Source organism: Engraulis encrasicolus, chromosome 4 (assembly GCF_034702125.1).
Source record: "Engraulis encrasicolus isolate BLACKSEA-1 chromosome 4, IST_EnEncr_1.0, whole genome shotgun sequence".
In the NCBI taxonomy this organism is placed as follows: Eukaryota; Metazoa; Chordata; class Actinopteri; order Clupeiformes; family Engraulidae; genus Engraulis; species Engraulis encrasicolus.
This window is the reverse complement of record NC_085860.1, coordinates 10,202,340-10,220,838: the sequence shown is the minus strand read 5'-3', so window position 1 is coordinate 10,220,838 and position 18,499 is coordinate 10,202,340. Positions and strand designations below refer to the sequence as shown.

Below are 18,499 nucleotides of genomic sequence, written 5' to 3'. Positions count from 1 at the left end.
CTCAAAAGTCGTTCTTTAAACACGTACACAATGTAAGGGTCACCCCTAATTCAATTAATTGATTTCTGGAACAGTAGGTCATTATATTTTTTGCATACTTTTCTGTGTGTTTACCGTGACTGGTGTGACAGTTGGGGGCCCCTATGGAGGGCCCATTTGGTCGGAGCCCTAGGCAATTGCCCAGGTTTGCCTAATGTAAAGTCCACCTCTATGTATTAAAGTGAGAGGAATGTGTTATGCCTGTCGTCAGAGCCATGGAGTCTTATCTGCTACGGTCTCCAATACACTTGCCCCCATGCTCATGCCTGGAATGTTGCCAAGTATTGCTACACGTCCTCCTAATGAATAACTTGATGCCATTTCATTCACTGCAGACTCTGAAGTGTCAGAACGCCTCGCCTTGGCTCGGCAGGTGCGGTGTCAGTTCAGCACAGTACAACTAGCGTGACTCCTACAAGTCAAAACAACTTGCTGTGTAATTGGGCTTTTGAAACCTAAGTTGCGACGAAAGACCCACTGTATGACACCAGTTCCTCCTTGTGTGTGTGTGTGTGGGTAGGGCTGGGCAATATGACGATATATATCGTTATCGTGATATAAAAGTGTATATCGTGACCTTTCTCCTATATCGTTTATATCGTGATAGTAATTTTATCAATTTTATACAATTGAATATTATTTAATTACATTTCATGTTGTCACAATACATACTATAAGTTAATGTAACTGTAAAAATAAGAATAAAAAGATCCATTTTAAAGAAAGGCTGTTTTGCAACATGAACAAATAAAGAGCAAATAAAGAGAATAACTTAAAACGTATTTAATTGTGCTATATCGTGATATATATCGTTATCGTGATATAAAGTAATCCATATCGTGATATTGTTTTTTTTCCATATCGCCCAGCACTATGTGTGGGTAACCTCCTCTCTCCTTATGCTGGCCCAGGAGACAGCATGTCAAGGTCCTCGCGGGGAGGACAGTGAGGGCGTGAGGACAGTGAAGGCGTGAGGACAGTTAGGGCGTGTGGCTGCCGACTGAAGACAAAACAACACACTGATGGACGTGGCCGACTCAGCGTTGTTTTGCAGACTGGAAGAAAGTTAAAACTGTTGAGGTGACAGGGTCAGTGATGTCAGAGAGGTAGATCCTGGCTGCCTTCATTGCGCTCTCTGTCAGCACAATGGTGTATGTTGCACATAGTCAGGGGCGGTGCTACAATAGAGGCAAGGGTAATGGCAAATGGACTCCTTTCCACTGCCGGCTTTCTGGAAGGCCTACTGCTTGACAAAGAGTGACTTGGCCGCCACATTTTGCTTTTCGAATAGGCACGGCACAGCTCAATCGTAAAGCAAAAAGTGCCGCCATTTGTGAAGATGGGGTCGCCGGTGGGTCTACTCACTATTTGCTGAAAATACTCAACTACATCATAATAACATTGCTATGACATTACCGAGAGCCCTAAGTAACAGATTAAGACATGGCCATTAGAAATTTGGTGACAGTAATGTTATAATAAAGCTATGTGCAAAGGGGTTCATTTTCAACTCTTCATTCCTCCTTAACTACTAATGAGAGGCACAGACTGCTGCACTACATGCCATATTGTCCTGTTACACTTATACTACTGCATTACAATACTGCTGCAATACATAGTGTCCTGTTACAATACTGCTGCATTACAATACTGCTGCAATACATAGTGTCCTGTTACAATACTGCTGCACTATAATACTGCTGCACTACATATTGTCCTGTTACACTTATACTACTGCATTACAATACTGCTGCACTACATAGTGTCCTGTTACAATACTGCTGCATTACAATACTGCTGCAATACATAGTGTCCTGTTACAATACTGCTGCACTACAATACTGCTGCACTACATATTGTCCTGTTACAATACTGCTGCACTACAGTACTGCTGCACTACAATACTGCTGCACTACATATTGTCCTGTTACAATACTGCTGCACTACACTACATGCCATATTGTCCTGTTATAATGTTGCCATGTGGTAATGAGATCTGGCTCCTCGTTTCCCGTGTATCCATCTCCTTAAGTGAGGCCTTATGCAACACAGCATTGTACATTTTCCCCCTGAAAATAATAGCAATTCACTTCTGAAGAGCTCTGGCAGCACAAGGAAAAAATGCCTTGGAAGATTTTTTTTTTTACACATATAATTTTCAACAGACAAGCCTTTCTATCGTTTGAAGTGGCATTTTCTATTATTGGCTATTTACAAACTCGCAGCCAGTATGTCATTTGGCCCGTGCTTATTCTCTTCAATAAACAATGCGCTTTTCATTCTTATGAGGAACACATTTGTGTTAAATGTCACCCCGAGTCATAAAAGTAAAATAAATATGTGTCCGTCATAAATGAAGGCCAATGTAAAAGCCATCAATTGCATCCCCAAATGAAAAGCAAGTTTTACAACATGATGTAAGTATCTATTTTAGGTAGGTAGCGTGGTGCCGGTCGTGTGCCCGTATGAGGTGGCCCGGCTGGGCTTCACCATCTTCCCATACGATCTCCATCCACCCATGCCGCACTGCACTGCGCGGACGTCACAGCGTGCGCTTTGAACTTCACGAGGAGCACTTTGGTCTCAGAGCAACAACAACAACTTGAAAACCTCCACTTTGAATTTTCATGAGCGGCGGCCGGGCCTGTTCCTGCTCCTATGCTTCTGGTCCTAGGCTTCCACCAGGGCTGCACTGGCCAGAGGGCATACAGGGCATCTGCCCGCGGTAGAGACTGTTCATGATTCTGGCCCGGCCTTCCCCTTTATGTAATGGTATCAGTCTTCGTGCAGCTACAGCAAAACCTCTTCGAGTTAGATTTGAATATTAATTTTGTCTGTTGGGGTCAAAATAACTGATATTAGATGGCTAAAAATGTATGCTGTTACAGACTTCATTGTCTCTTTCAACGCCTGGGGGACTAGTCTTGGCTGAAAATGCCCGGTCTGACTTTTCATCCCAGGCCAGCCCTGGGCTTCCACGGCCCCTGTGTGTATACTCTGGCATGGCTCTGAGCACCGCACTGGTGGAAGGTGGTCAGGCCTCGAACCGTAAGTTATGGGGAGTCACACGCATCCAGTGGTATGATCCAGTGGTATGGGCGCAGCCAGCGCTCGGGGTGTAGGTGGAACTGTTGGCTAATCACTTCTTCAGTCTTAGTATCCCTCCTTAAAACCTCAGAGAATTTCATTTCATTGATTTTCTTGTCAAGCGCCATTGGGAGTGCAGTGCTGGCATTCTGTTGCTGCTCACAAGGCGCCTCAATGAAGAGCTTTGGAAGTGTGTGTGTGTGTGTGTGGGTGTGTGTGTGTGTGTGTGTGTGTGTGTGTGTGTGTGTGTGTGTGTGTGTGTGTGTGTGTGTGTGTGGTGTGTGTGTGTGTGTGTGTGTGTGTGTGTGTGTGTGTGTGTGGGTGTGTGTGTGTGTGTGTGTGTGTTTGTGTACTGAAACAACTGGTAGCTTCCAGTGGGGGGGAGGGGGTGGGGGGGTACTGACGGGCCGGCACATGGCTCAACTTTGGGGCTCAGACTCCTAGTGAGTGCACAGTGCGGTGGGGGAGTGGTCCTTATGAACGGAGTAGGGAGAGGAGAGGAGTGGTCCTTATGAACGGAGCAGTGAGGGGAGAGGAGTGGTCCTTATGAGCGGAGCAGTGAGGGGAGAGGAGTGGTCCTTACGTTGTATATGTCTGCCACCTATTGGACTGGTGGTATAACACCAGGAATAGCAAATGGCGAGTGGGCTTGATGGGACATAATGAGAAGTGACCTGTTTTTCTTTTGCTGGTGCCTTCCTATGTTTCAGCCATGTTGATTTTTAATTATGACATCACTCAACATATATTTAATGTATTTGCCGAACCCTCAGGGGGGTGGGGGGGTTAAAACTCTCCTCATGAACGCTAATGGAGTGTGGTGTTATTACATCTCCGCGGTCACTCAGGACTCTGGACTCGGATATTCTGTGTGATGTGAAAAACATAAATTAGACTTAATAATAGGTTTCCTGTTAATCTTGATTAATGTTTTACTTTTCATTCCTCATTTCTGCAAAGTAGTCTGCTGCTTGAGGAACCCTAGCGGTACCTGTCCCAACTCTTTAACAAGGGAAGTCAGGACGTCAAATGAGGGAAAGGCCTCTAGCCTGCAGCATTCAGTAGAAAGACACATTTTTGTGTTTTCGGTAATGAGAAAAAGCGGTTTGTAAAATAAAAAAGAAATACCCCAATTTTTATTAAAAGAACTCACTTATATCTTATAACATGTGTTGCGGTGAAGGTTGGGGGAGGGAGCCAGGAAAAAGGCAAGCAGGCACGGGAGGCTGCGGAGCACGTGCACTCTCTCTCTCTCCCTCTCCCTCTCCCTCTCTCCCTCTCTCTCTCTCTCTCTCTCTCTCTCTCTCTCTCTCTCTTTCACTCTCTCTCCCACTGCCACTCTCTCTCTCTCTCTCTCTCTCTCTCTCTCTCTCTCTCTCTCTCTCTCTCTCCCACCTCCAGTCCCCATCTGAGTCCACACGCTGCTGGCCCCTGGTCCTGGTCTCTGGCACCCTCTGTTCAGCAGATACCTTCCATAGCCCCTTCCCCCAGGGGAGCCAGGAGGCTACTGTTGCCTCAAATGCCTCACGGCATCGCGCCACAGTGAAATACACATGTACAAATCACCACCATGACCAAAGCAGAGAGAGAGAGAGAGAGAGAGAGAGAGAGAGAGAGAGAGAGAGAGAGAGAGAGAGAGAGAGAGAGAGAGAGAGAGAAACCGACCGGCAAAAGAAAAACACAAACTCACACAGGTCCACCAGCCATGCTGCAATTAGACTGCGTGTCCCCCTGGAGCAGCAGTGTTGCTGGCACAGTGCGCTGCCATGCCAGTGGCTCCTGGCAGCTGGGGAGCTGTCTGGCCAAAGCTGCAGTGTTGCAGCCACTCTCCTCTCTCCCCCCTCCCCTTTCCCCTCTTCATCCCTTCCCATGTGGATGGTTTCTGCTCTCCTCTTCCCCTCTCCCCTCTCCTTCCCTTCATACTGTACCGGTATGTGGATGGTTTCGGCTCCCCTCTCCCCTCTCCTCTCCCCCTCTTCTTCCCTCTTCTTTCCTCCACATGTGGGTGGTTTCTGCCCACCACTGACTGACTGTCCTGCAAGCATCTGAGCCTCACGCTGCTAGCGGCCGGCCTGACTGTCTTGGCCCTGTAATGTTGCTGCTGGCTGATGTCATCTGCTTTTGTGGGTTATTGTTCGCTAAAAGCTAGTGTCATGTTACCATCTTTTAAGGGTGCCGGGCACAGCAGCAGACTCTAATGAGGACAGGGGAGGAGGAAGAGGAATATGAGGAGGAGGAGGAGGAGGAGGAGGAGGAGGAGGGATATGAGGAGGAGGAGGAGAAGGAGGTGGAGGAGGAGGAGGAGGGATATGAGGAGGAGGAGGAGGAGGAGGAGGAGGAGGTGGAGGAGGAGGAGGAGGAGGGATATGAGGAGGAGGAGGAGAAGGAGGTGGTGGAGGAGGAGGGATATGAGGAGGAGGAGGAGGAGGAGGAGGAGGAGGAGGAGGAGGAGGAGGTGGAGGAGGAGGAGGGATATGAGGAGGAGGAGGAGGTGGAGGAGGAGGAGGGATATGAGGAGGAGGAGGAGGAGTTGGAAGAGGAGGAGGAATATGAGGAGGAGGAGCAGGTGGAAGAGGAGGAGGAAGGATATGAGGAGCAGGAGGAAGAGGTGGAAGAGGTGGAGGAAGGGCAGGAGGTGGAAGAAGAGGAGGAGGTGGAGGAGGAGAAGGAGGAAGAAGAAGAGGAGGAAGAGGAATATGAGGAGGAGGAGGTGGAAGAGGAGGAGGAGGGATATGAGGAGCAGGAGGAAGATGAGGAGGAGGAGGTGGAGGAAGAGCAGGAGATGGAAGAAGAGGAGGAGGTAGAGGAGGAGGAGGAGGAAGAAGAAGAGGAGGAAGAGGAATATGAGGAGGAGGAGGTGGAAGAGGAGGAGGAGGGATATGAGGAGCAGGAGGAAGAGGAGGTGGAGGAAGAGCAGGAGGTGGAAGAAGAGGAGGAGAAGGAGGAGCAGGAGGAAGAGGAGGAGGAAGAGGAGGAGGAGGAAGGAGTAGAAGGAGGTGGAAGAGGAGGAGGAGGGATATGAGGAGCAGGAGGAAGAGGAGGTGGAGGACGAGCAGGAGGTGGAAGAAGAGGAGGAGGTGGAGGAGGAGAAGGAGGAGGAGGAGGAAGGAGTAGAAGGAGGAGGAAGGCGCTTGCTCTCGCCTGTCGCTCACGCTCGCTCGGCTGCAAGGAATATTATGTTACTGGGTGACAGGGCCTGCAGAGAACCTCAGGTCTCAGGTCTTGGGATTGTGTGTGTGTGTGTGTGTGTGTGTGTGTGTGTGTGTGTGTGTGTGTGTGTGTGTGTGTGTGTGTGTGTGTGTGTGTGTGTGTGTGTGTGTGTGTGTGTGTGTGTGTGTGTGTGTGTGTGTGTGTGTGTGTGTGTGTGTGTGTGTGTGTCTGCAAATGCAGAGCGTCCTGTACAGTATGTGCGGAGGGGAGGCCTACAGTCCATTCACATGTGTACACACGCAAGAGCTGCTGATGCATATGAAGTGGGCTTGGACCTTTGAAGAGAAGAGAAGGGAAGAGAAGAGAAGAGAAGAGAAGAGAAGAGAAGAGAAGAGAAGAGAAGAGAAGAGGAGAGGAGAGGAGAGGAGAGGAGAGGAGAGAAGAGAAGAGAAGAGAAGAGAAGAGAAGAGAAGAGAAGAGAAGAGAAGAGAAGAGAAGAGAAGAGAAGAGAAGAGAAGAGGAGAGGAGAGGAGAGAAGCGAAGAGAAGAGGAGAGGAGAGGAGAGGAGAGGAGAGGAGAGGAGAGAAGTGAAGAGAAGAGAAGAGAAGAGAAGAGAAGAGAAGAGAAGAGAAGAGAAGAGAAGAGAAGAGCTCCTCATGTCAAACCACAAATCTGGACCCTTTTGGCATCCCCCTCCTCATTCCACTCCTCCTCCCCCTCCTCCTCCCTTTTGACCTCCCCCTCCTCCTGCCCTCAGAATAAAGGGGAAAACCCGTTAGAGTTAGAGTTGAGGCGTTCATTGTCCGTCTTCTTAGCCTACACATCGGAGGGAGAGGGCGAGAGAGAGAGAGAGAGGGAGAGGGAGTGGGCCGCGTGACGGAAAGGGAGAGAGAGAGGGAGAGGGGCGCGTGACGGATAGCGCTCCAACTCTATTGTCTTTGAAGCGTTGGTCAGCGGTGGTTTGGCTTGACCACAGTGATGATTAGAGATCCATGGTAAGGCCATTACCAACATCTGGATGAGTGAGCCTGAGCTCTGAGTCTCATGTCGCCTCACGGAGAAGGCGGTTTAGGTTCAGCGACATGTGCTGGATGGGTTGTGGTCGCGCAGGCTCCACTTTCTACACGGCTCGCCTCGGCCCCTCCAGATGCTCCTAAAACCTGACATAAAAATTCGATCAAACTTAAACACCGAACACAAGTGGAGATATAAAATACTTGAACACAGCAAAGAGCACGAACGCATTGGTTTCTTTTGACATTTCGTTTCACGTTCTGATGTGCAGTGATGTGGGAGATGGTAATGTTCTTTTTTATTGTTGGAGGGGCCTATGCCAAGTTACATGGAAACTTAAATTCACTAATAATTTGAAACAACTGAAAATAAGTAGGGTGTAATTATAATCTTGGCTATAATTGAATAACTTGGAAAGAACATGGACTTTGTTTTTAGCCATCAGGTATTTAAAAGCAGAGCCTTTCAGAGTTTTTCTTTGTTTTACACGGTTTCAGAGAGGTTATGGCACACAATTAAATGTCAAAGAGCAAACATTTTATTCATTGAATGGCCCTTACATAATAAACTGTTATATGTACGTAACTGAATACAATAGACATGAGAACACCACAACAAAGGATGTACGGTACATTCAACTATGGTTTTCATCATCATTATTCCAATGTCATGACATTCTCACAGTTCTCACCACATCCCAAAGCTCAGGCATGGGGAACGCATGCTAAGCATGCTCATATAAGCTCACACAGGCGTAAGGCCCAGCTAGCGTATAGCACGTAAGGTCTAGCTAGCGTATAGCTCGTAAGGCTTAGCTAGCGTATACTGTATCTCAGAAGACCAGGCATGCACGTAAGGCCTAGTTAGCGTATACTGTATCTCAGAAGACCAGGAAGTTGTACTCGGTGTCTAATCAAATAGGAAGTTTTTAAAAAGCAGCAAGTGATCTCAGAACACATGAGCACAAACAACAGAATCAGAGCAAGGGAATCTCCTGTCTTCCATGATAATTAGCTTTAAACATGTTGCATGCAAATAATAATAATAACAATAATAATAAATGTTATTATAAACGTACTCATCTTGACAACTTCGCATGTTAAATGTGTCAATTTAAATGTGTCTGTGGAGTGAGTGCATGAGTACATGGGTGTTGGGTGTGTGAGAGTGTGTCATGTTGTGCTGACCTAAATGTGTGGGTGCACGACATACGTCTGGGAATGGTGCGAATGGGATTGGGAGGGTACAAAGGGGGGTGGGGATGGGGGATGGGGATGGGGAGGGGGGTGGGTACAGATCGGGGCGTCTCCATGTTTTTAGAACCAGAACTCTGAGACAAAGATGTGAACGTTGACGATGTTCCGATGCGAGACCACCCCTGCGGTGACGTAGTTCATGGCCAGCTTCAGGACGATGTCCACGGGCCCGATGATCCGCTTCACCTGACGCACCACTCCTGAGGGGGAAGCCAATCAGAACAGAACAGGAAGTGAGAACGGTCAACAGGAAGTGAGAGGAGTCAACAGGAAGTTAGAGCGGTCAACAGGAAGTGAGGGCAACAAGAGAGACAAGAGAGGAGTCAGCAGACATATCCTCCCTGCCTTCTGTATTGATCAATGGGCCCTTAAAACCCCCAAGACACACCCACAAACATAGACATACCCACACTCTCTCCCTCTCTCTCTCTCTCTCTCTCTCACACACACACACACACACACACACACACACACACACACACACACACACACACACACACACACACACACACACACACACACACACACACACACACACACACACACACACACACACACACACACACACACACACACACACACACACACACACACACACACACACACACACAGAGACAGGGTTGAGGGCGAGGAGCGTGACTCAGGTCCGCCCAGACATTTTAACGCCTGCGAGTGATGGAGGGGGAGAGAGGGGCGTGCCGACGTACAGAAGAGATGAACAGTTAGGCACTCGAGATGCTACGCTATCCTCGGCTGCACACGATGACAAGACTGTCAGATGAATCTGGCATTTGTTTCTCTCTTTTCCTTCAATCCCCTCTTGTCCTTGTTCACCCTCTCTCCTCTCCTCTCCTCTCTTCCTCTCCTCTCCTCTCCTCTCCTCTCCTCTCCTCTCCTCTCCTCTCCCGTCTTCCTCTCCTCTCTTCTCATCTCCTCTCCTCCTCTCCTCTCCCGTCTTCCTCTCCTCTCCTCTCCTCTCCTCTCCTCTCCTCAGTGTGCTCCTCAACCCTCCCTATCCCCGTGGACGTGAGACACCCTTCCTTGCTCCAGACTGATGCGGGGAAAACACACACACATACACACATACACACAGACCAGCGCCCCGACCAAATGATTACCCCATGCAGAAGGAATTCACTGGAAGATCTTTTTAAGTGAACATGCGATTACAGAGGAGAGAGAGAGAGAGAGAGAGAGAGAGAGAGAGAGAGAGAGAGAAGAAGAAGAAGGAGGAGGAGAAGGAGAAAAAAAAGTTGTGTTTACACAAGCTGTCAGCGCCGCGTTCTCCCCACCGTGAGTACCAGTGACATTTCAACTCCATCCCATTCCTGCCTGAGCAGCCATCGCTGACACCGACAGCACGCATGCAGTCAGACTCAGGCACCGATATACAATCCACACGACACGCATGCAGTCAGACTCAGGCACCGATATACAATCAGTCTACTGTCCCTCTCCCCTCTCTTCTTTCTTTTCTTTCCCCTGTATACAGTATTTGACTTGCTGCTCACCTCCTCACCCCCCGCTCCTCTTTGCTCCTCACCCCTCCTCACCCCTCGCTCCTCTTTGCTCCTCACCCCCTCACACCGTGCTCCTCTTTGCTCTTCACACTGCGCTCCTCTTTGCTCCTCACACCGCGCTCCTCTTTGCTGCTCCTCTTTGCTGGTCAGTCACAGCACCTGGCTGAGGTCAGGACAGCTTGGATCCAAACCACACCACTCCACACCTCTCCGCACTGCACCACATTACACCACACCACACTACATTACATTACACTACACTACACCACACCACAATACACCACAATGCCACTCAACGCCATGCCGCACCGCCACACCACTCCCCATAGCCCCATCCCCATACTCATGCCCAGCTCTCCCCATCCCCTGCCTCATCCCCACCCCAGCTCTCCACACAGTCCCATCCCCAGCTCTCCCCATCCCCAGCCTCATCCCCAGCCTCATCCCTACCCCCAGCTCTCCCCATCCCCAGCCTCATCCGAACCCCAGCTCTCTCCATCCCCAGCTCCAGCCCCATAGCTCCATCCCCATAGCTCCATCCCCATCCTCAGCGCCCATCCCCACCTTCAGTTCTCCCCATCCCCACTCTAGATCTCTCCATCCCCAACTCCAGCTCCAGCCCCATCCCTCCTCACAGCCCCATCCGCACCCCTACACCCCATCCCCATCCCTACACCCCATCTCCATCCCCAGCTCTCCCCACATCCCCATCCCCACCTCCATCCCCATCCCTATCCCCATCCGCAGCCCCATCCCCATCCCCACCCCCATCCCCACCCTCATCCCCATCCCCACCCTCATCCCCAACCCCATCCCCATCCCCACCCTCATCCCCATCTCCATCTCATCCCCATTCCCAGCTCTCCCCACAGCCCCATCCCCATCCCCAGCCTCAGCTTCAGCTTGTTTGTGGCACAGGAGGGTAAATGAGTCCCATCTGTTCGAGTCACGCAATCCCCAATCCCCAATCCCCAACCCGTCTCGTCCCCGTCCACATTCCTCTAGGCCTCAGACCCAGCTCTACCAGGGCGAGGAGGAACGAGCGTGTGAGGAAGGCAAGAGAGCAGATGGCGAGTGAAAGAGAGAGAGAAAGAGAGTGAAAAAGAGAGAGACATAGAGAGTGAGAAAGAGAGAGAGAGAGAGAGAGAGAGAGAGAGAGAGAGAGAGAGAGAGAGAGAGAGAGAGAGAGAGAGAGAGAGAGAGAGAGAGAGAGAGAGAGTCCTCGTCCACATCACTGTGTGGCGGGACTCGAAGATGTCGGTGATAAGCATCTGTCGACGAGCAGAGGGGCCCTACAACTACCAGTTGGAGTTTGCCACACTTGTTTTTGTGTTTTGTGCCTCTGTTGCGTAGTGACACTCCACAGTGAAGAGCGGGGATGGGGGGCGATGGGGTTTTTATTGTTTCCAAGCCATGAGCGCCATTAGGGTAGAAACCTCCCCGTGAACTCACACAGAGCTGTGGTAATGTTGAGGCTAGTGACGGACATGGAAAGAAAAACCCTCTCTTTTTTCAGTTGCGTCCTTTGAAAATCATTTTTCTGCACGAATCCGTTAAGTCAGGCATCCAGAAGCCCAGTTTTGCACAGTTCAGGTGCTTTTGAGTTGAGTTGAGGTCTTTGTTTTGTGCGTGTAAACCACGGTTTCTCTTTGATCTATAGCTTCAGATCTATAGTGTTTGGCACAGTATGGTCAGGGTTTGGGTAAGTAGGCCACTGTACATTGAGCATGTATTGGACAGCATGTCCCATGGCAATGACATAATGATATGATTACCATTTCCTTCATATCAAAATAGACTTGTTGTTTGGATGACATTAAATGTCAGGTCCTTTCCAAGCTGACCACACGCGGACGTTTCCGGGACGCTGTGCTCCTCTTGAAAGGCCATTGAGCGGGCGGACATGAGGACAAAGAAATCTTAAACGACCAGAAAGGGTGTAAAACCAGAAGGTCAAAGCAATCCTCTCTGGCCTTTCAAGAATAGCCGTCCACCCCACAAAAGCCCAAAGCAAGAATAGAAAAATGAACTTTCTGGGATGTCCAGATTACACAGAATGTCCCAAACCAACACCAGATCTTCCAGATCTTTTCGAGCATATTCGTACACCAGGGCATGTGTTCACCATTCAACAAATAATGCTTTAACACAACCACTTGTTATATAGTCAGGCATCTGCTGTAATAATTGGGTCACTCGTTTCCACTCAATCAGTTTTTTTTGTGGTATCAGATCGACTAACTGCCTCATACATTTTCCTCTCGTCTTCCGGTACCTTGTAAGCATCGATGACACTTAAATAGCGGTTGTCACTGAGCCGCTGGTTTTCAAAGCATACCGTTCATACCGTTTGGTCTCTTCACAGTCATGTTTGTGGTGGCAGCAGCGGAGGTGAACCTGCTATCACGTAACCATCTGTGCATAACCCCCTGTTTTCCAGCTCTGTAAAGTGGCCAAGAAGGAGAAAATAGCCCCAAAGTGCATAGCCGCACAGCACAGGGCAACTGCCTGCCCCAAAGTGCATAGTAGCCACTAGCCGCACAGGGCAACTGCCTGCCTCCAAACAAAGTCAAGTGAATGCCATGAGGCATTTGTCATCCTCGATGGCTACAAGAGTCGCGATATTGAAGGGTTACATGTAAACAGTACAATTTCTGGGTTTTATGGTTTTTACAACCCTGGATAGGAAGTGTATGACAAAATCCATAATGAGTGGGTTTAACACCAGGCACAAATGAAGAGTTTGACTTGGCCTCACCGCAGTGCCGTGGTAATGACACACTGGGCTGCTGTGGGATGCAGGACTGGAGAAGTTAAGGCCTGTTCAACCGGCTTGGGGCAAACAGTGTCCAGGCCTGGAGCCGTTAGAGGCCCCAAGCGGACAGTCCCCAGGCCTGGAGAAGTTAAAGGCCCCAGACAGTGCCCAGGCCTGTTGTGTTCGGCCGGCCCAAAGCGGACAGTCCCCAGGCCTGGAGAAGCCACCTGTCGACCTGAGCTACAGTACCATTCCAAGCCATTCCAGCGATGTATACAGTTGAAGTAGAAGTACTGTTGCGGATGTAATTACAACACTAGTGAGTATGAAATTACAAAGTTGCAACTAACTACTGGTGTTGTAATTACATCCGCAACAGAACTTTTACTTATTAAATGGCCGACGCCGACAAGAGAGAGATTAATACATCTATTAATAATTCTCTGAAGCTATTTCAGTGCACGATGGTAATGTCCCTGGTTGGGGTTTGGGTCTGGGATATATTAACAGCCCATTGGTAGCACATCTCGACGAAGCAGCACATCTTGACAGAACACTGTTCTACTGAGAACTGTGCTGATGGAACCCAGAGCAGACGGTCGGCGTCGGCCCGCCTCTCTCTCTCTCTCGTCGGCCCAGCCTGCCTCTCCTTCTCTTATGTGTGCCGCCACCACCTGCTTACAGCTCCCTGGTCACCCTGAGCAAACATCCCCCGGGCGGCAACCACTCCTAAAAACAGGGACTCCGCGAGGGAGCCCAGCCGTGCCTGACATGCCCTTTCAAGAGACATGGCACTGCACTGCGGTGCGGTGTGGTGTGGGTATCTTTTTAAGGTCAATTAGCGATGACTCATCGCTTCTGATCTCCTGAAATTGTACGGGAGGGTTTTTCTGGAGCACTTCTTCCCTGCAGTGGCATATTTCCATGGAAAAGGAGGCTGCAAATGTGAGTTTTTATGTGGTTTTCCCCACAAGCGGTCGCCACAGAGTAAAGTGGCAGGGCTGGCTGGGCCCTCTCCTACTGGATCCTGTGGCATTTGTTTTGGGAGAGCAAACGTGTTGATGATGGAGTTCGTTTAATCACTTATCACAAATTCCTTGTGATGTTGTAAAGTTATACTGTGGAGATTTATATGGAATGAGGGCTACTGGCTGCTAGGCTTCCCCCGCTCCCCACATTTCATGTATCTGTTTTTAAAAGTTTAGCTACTGACATGTTGAAACATTTCCTCCATACATAACGTGGCATCCAACACAGCCCACATATGTCAGACTCAAGGCCTGACTATACGCCAATGGAAAATATGAAACCTGCACTGCAGTATCTTAATGTGGGATCTATATTCGGTGGATACTGGTCTCTTTTGATACTGACATGCTACAGTATCAGTACACGTTATATAAATCCTTAAATGCACTGTAACATGGCTGTGTGACCACACCTGTCAGTGATAGCCTATTATTACATTACGTTACACTTCACAGACACGTTTACCCAAAGCGACTTTACAATGGAGGACATAAATCACGCTCCAGTTATGCAAAGCGAGTAAGTGATATTAACGACATGCATCGACCACATGCTATATGATTGTCCTCAAAAGAAAGAATATTGGCATTTCCTGGAACGCTGAACTAATGGTGAAGTAATAAATACGACTGCATTTGCAGATGGGATACTTGCTACTGGCTGAAATGGTAGCTACTAAACTACTTTAATATACAATATATTGTCTGCAAAGAATGAAAAAGTCAAGCTTAGAGGATATTACCGGTAAAATGGTGAAACTGAATTAATGAAGATAACTTTTTGTTCAAACTTAACAAATTGGCAAAAATTGCTAGCCTTACATTAACCCCTTACGGTACATGCACACAGGGACGGCACGTTTCCTTAACGTCTCTGTGAGCAGTGTGAGTCCGAGAGGTTCGCGGGCTGCCTTGCACACTGCACAGTCAACGTCCACGTTCTATCTGCGGGCAGCAGCCATTCATTTTCAATGGAGCCCGCACATTGAATGCGGACGTCCGTGCAGGAAAATAGACTCGAGTTCTATTTTCAAGAAGCAACGCGGACATCTCCGGGTGGGACGGACATGCGCCGCGCTTACACTGCGCTCCTGTGTGCAAGGCATGATTTGTTTTCATGTATTCTAACAGTTTCGGACTGATAACGGACACGTTCTGTGGACGTACTGTGGATGTGTGCGCCGTTGGTGTGACTGCAGCATTAGCGCAGCACTATGGCTCTCTGTAATGTCATAGCAATGTTGTTATGATGTACTTAAGAATTTTCAGCAAGTGAATAGGTTCACTGGCAACCCCTGCTGCAGTAAGAGGCTACGCAAACAAGCCTACGTAAAGTAATGCTACGTGACAACCATTCAGTCAGGTTATATGTGGTTAAATGCCTTAACAGCCATTAGGCCACAGCCACCCCAAGGTTAGATCCTTGAGATCTGCAGCATGGGAGTGATAAGCAGGGCGAGAGCGCAGTGCACATACTTTACAGTGAGTGACACTCGCCTGCTGGCTGCCGGAGACCACCCTGCCAACGCGCAGGCTGTCAAGCGAGACAGACACTGTTTTGATTATCTCCGCTAATCCTTCTCTTGACAGGCCAGAGATTCCTCTTGGTTTGGCCCCCTCTCCATCTCAGCCTAATGATCTCCGTGATCTCATGATTCACTCCCTGACATCTCCTCCCCAACAGTGCTGAAGATGTCTTCGCCTGCTTCACTCCTGCCTTCCAGGGCCAAATCAACACACAAGCTAGATAAAGCGGCAGCATAGGTGAGGCCCCACAGGCTAGATATGGCTGTAGCATAGGGGGCCCTGGTAGTCCACAAGTGAAAATGTTCTGAACTCTAACAGGATGTAGTATTGATCGATTCCTCTGTCGTGTTGAACACAGTTGATAGGTATGTTATCCTTAATTTCTAGCATGTAATTATTAAAAATGTCTGTGGCAAATTTGCCTTTCAGGGGGGCCCATAGCAACCTGTAGCTTAAAGGGATACTGTCCCATTTTTGGAAATACGCGTATTTTACACCTTTCCTTGAGTTAGATAATAGGATTTTACCGTTCTCCTGCACTTTCAACCATTTTCTAGTTATGACGGTGCACATTTTACCTCCAAGCTAACAGTTAACATTGAGTCCTATGAGACCAGTTAGCCGCGAGCTGGTCTCATAGGACTCAATGTTAACTGCTAGCATGGAGGTAAAATTTGCACTGCCATAGCCAGAGAAAGGTTGAAAATACAGGAGAACGGTAAAACCCTATTATTTAACTCAAGGGGAGGTGTAAAATAAGCTGATTTTCAAAAATGGGACAGTATCACTTTAAGGGCCCCAGGCCATCATAATCCAACCCTGCCTGCCTTCCTTCCCCCTGCATCGCCCCACATATCCTGCTGCTCTTCGCTTTGATACACACATGCACTTCAACTCACATATGCGTTGAGGATAGCGAAGATAGCACTGTTTCCAACATTCTGTGATGATATAAACCTGATCATGATTAATGGCAAAGAGTGGCCTCATTGATAATTGATCATTTCATCTTACTTTTTACTTTCTAGTTTGTCCTCAAGCAGCTCTTCTATGAATGTTGCCAGATGTGGCTTTTTTCCTTCTGTTAAATATATAGAGTTTCCATGTCTGTTTTATTACAAAAAAGCACCAAAAGATTTCAAAACAATAAATAATTCACCTGATTGAGCTGCAGCCTAGCTGAAGTACCTCACAAAACAGACCTAATACCTCAAACCCAAATTCCTCTGTGGGTTGTGAAGGATGCGGACGGGGCCAATGACACATGCCTGGGTGAGCATATCCTCCCTACACATTAGAGCCAATGACACATCCCCAGGCCCAGACTGAATTTACATCTCTATTCAAGGTTTCACCGCTGTGGCAACGGCTGTTGCAACAAGGCATTTGATTATTTGGAGCGAGGAGCCGCGCGGAGCCCCCGCTGGATAGAGATCCACCTTGCCTGCTGGATCGAGGAGCCCCCGCTCGATAGACATCCGCCTGCCTCCACCTGGTGCTTCACATGACTGGCCTCATGTCTAGATGACACGTGCCGCTACAGTGGAGCTGCTTCATTCCTGCTTGACAGTCTGGTGATTGCTGAGCGTTCTTCCGCTCTCCCATCCTGCTGTTGCTCTGCTGAATTCCTCATGCTGGTGGTAGGCAGCGGGAACACTCGCTCTCCTGCAATGCTATCCTGGGCAGCAGTCAGACCTGTCTCTTCATTTTTCTGTTTGGCTGTGCGTGTGTGTGTGTGTGTGTGTGTGTGTGTGTGTGTGTGTGTGTGTGTGTGTGTGTGTGTGTGTGTGTGTGTGTGTGTGTGTGTGTGTGTGTGTGTGTGTGTGTGTGTGTTTGTGCGTGTGTGTGTGTGTGTGTGTGTGTGTGTGTGTGTGTGTGTGTGTGTGTGTCTGTGTGTGTGTGTGTGTGTGTGTGTGTGTGTGTGTGTGTGCGTGTGCGTGTGTGTGTGTGTGTGTGTGTGTGTGTGTGTGTGTGTGTCTGAGTCTGTGTCTGTGTCTGTGTCTGTGTTTGACTGGTATGTCATCCAGTATCCAGACCAATGCGAGCCTTGTCTTGCCTTGCCCTGCCTGCTCAGCGGAGCGTGGTTCAGTGGAGAGTGAATGGAGGAGGGCAGGGGTGTTGAAATAGGGGGTAAAGTGGAAGGCATGGGTGTTGGAATAGGGGGATAATCTCGGGCCTACAGTGCATCCTTCCAACTCGTCAATTTCTGACTACCTTTGACCAGACTGCAATTTTTCACATCTAAGCTAGTCAAGTCAAGTCAAGTCAGCTTTTATTGTCACTTTCTTCATATGCACAAGACATACAAGGGAAAAAACCCCTTGGTATACCCTTGGAGTCCAAATGTGATGTGCTCCTTAAAGGCACCCTCTTGTGGCAGCATACATTCACTGAGAGTTAGTGTTAGGAAAAGGTCTAGGTCAACAGTTGTCAGAAATTGACGAGTTGGGATGCGTCTGTGTTGATCGGGCCTCCACATGGAGTCAGACTTTAGTTTTTAGATGCGTCCTAGCATTTCTATGAGAGGGTATGTCTGTCTCTCAGTCTATCCGTCTGAACACATTCTTATAACACATTCTTTAAATAGGCCAAAAACACCATCTTCGCCATCATAGGACACATCTTGACGCATGGTAGCTGGGACCATAGGGCCCAGAATTAGGTGCTACGACCAGGGCTTCGAACCGGTTCAAGAAACGAAAACCGAAAACGGGAACGAACGGAATTTTACACAATTTTATGAGGAGCAGAAACAGAAACGAAAACCAAATGGTCTTCAACTGTTCCTGAACAGAAACGTTATTCTGAAATCCACAAAACCGGTTAATAACGGTTTATTTCGTTCTCTATATATTTTATAAAATTTCACAAAAGCATACCCCGAAGCGCACATTGAAGTGTTTGCGCTGTAGAGTTACACAGGAAATTGGAGTTATTTGTCAGCAACAGACCAGCTACACCATATCTACACCATGCAGGGTTAGGAATTATAGCGCAAGATCTCCATATGGATAAAACTTACAGCCAGGTAAGGAGTTTAGCACGTATCCAGAATGTGAGATCTGAATGTTTTTGGATGCCGCCTGTGATTTAGCCTATTATTTTTGGGGATAGAGTAGCTAC

At 48.5% G+C, this 18,499-nt stretch overlaps 1 protein-coding gene across 2 annotated transcripts in view; it reads right to left on the bottom strand.

Moving 5' to 3' along the window:
• Nucleotides 1–7,805: 7,805 nt before the first annotated feature.
• Nucleotides 7,806–18,499, bottom strand: part of fbln1 (fibulin 1) — a 65,986-nt gene continuing 55,292 nt past the window's right edge. For both annotated transcript variants that reach the window (XM_063196662.1, XM_063196664.1), the window contains one exon: nt 7,806–8,746. In XM_063196662.1, coding sequence (XP_063052732.1) covers nt 8,607–8,746 — 140 coding nt within the window. In that variant the 3' untranslated portion in view covers nt 7,806–8,606. The remainder of the gene's footprint in view (nt 8,747–18,499) is intronic.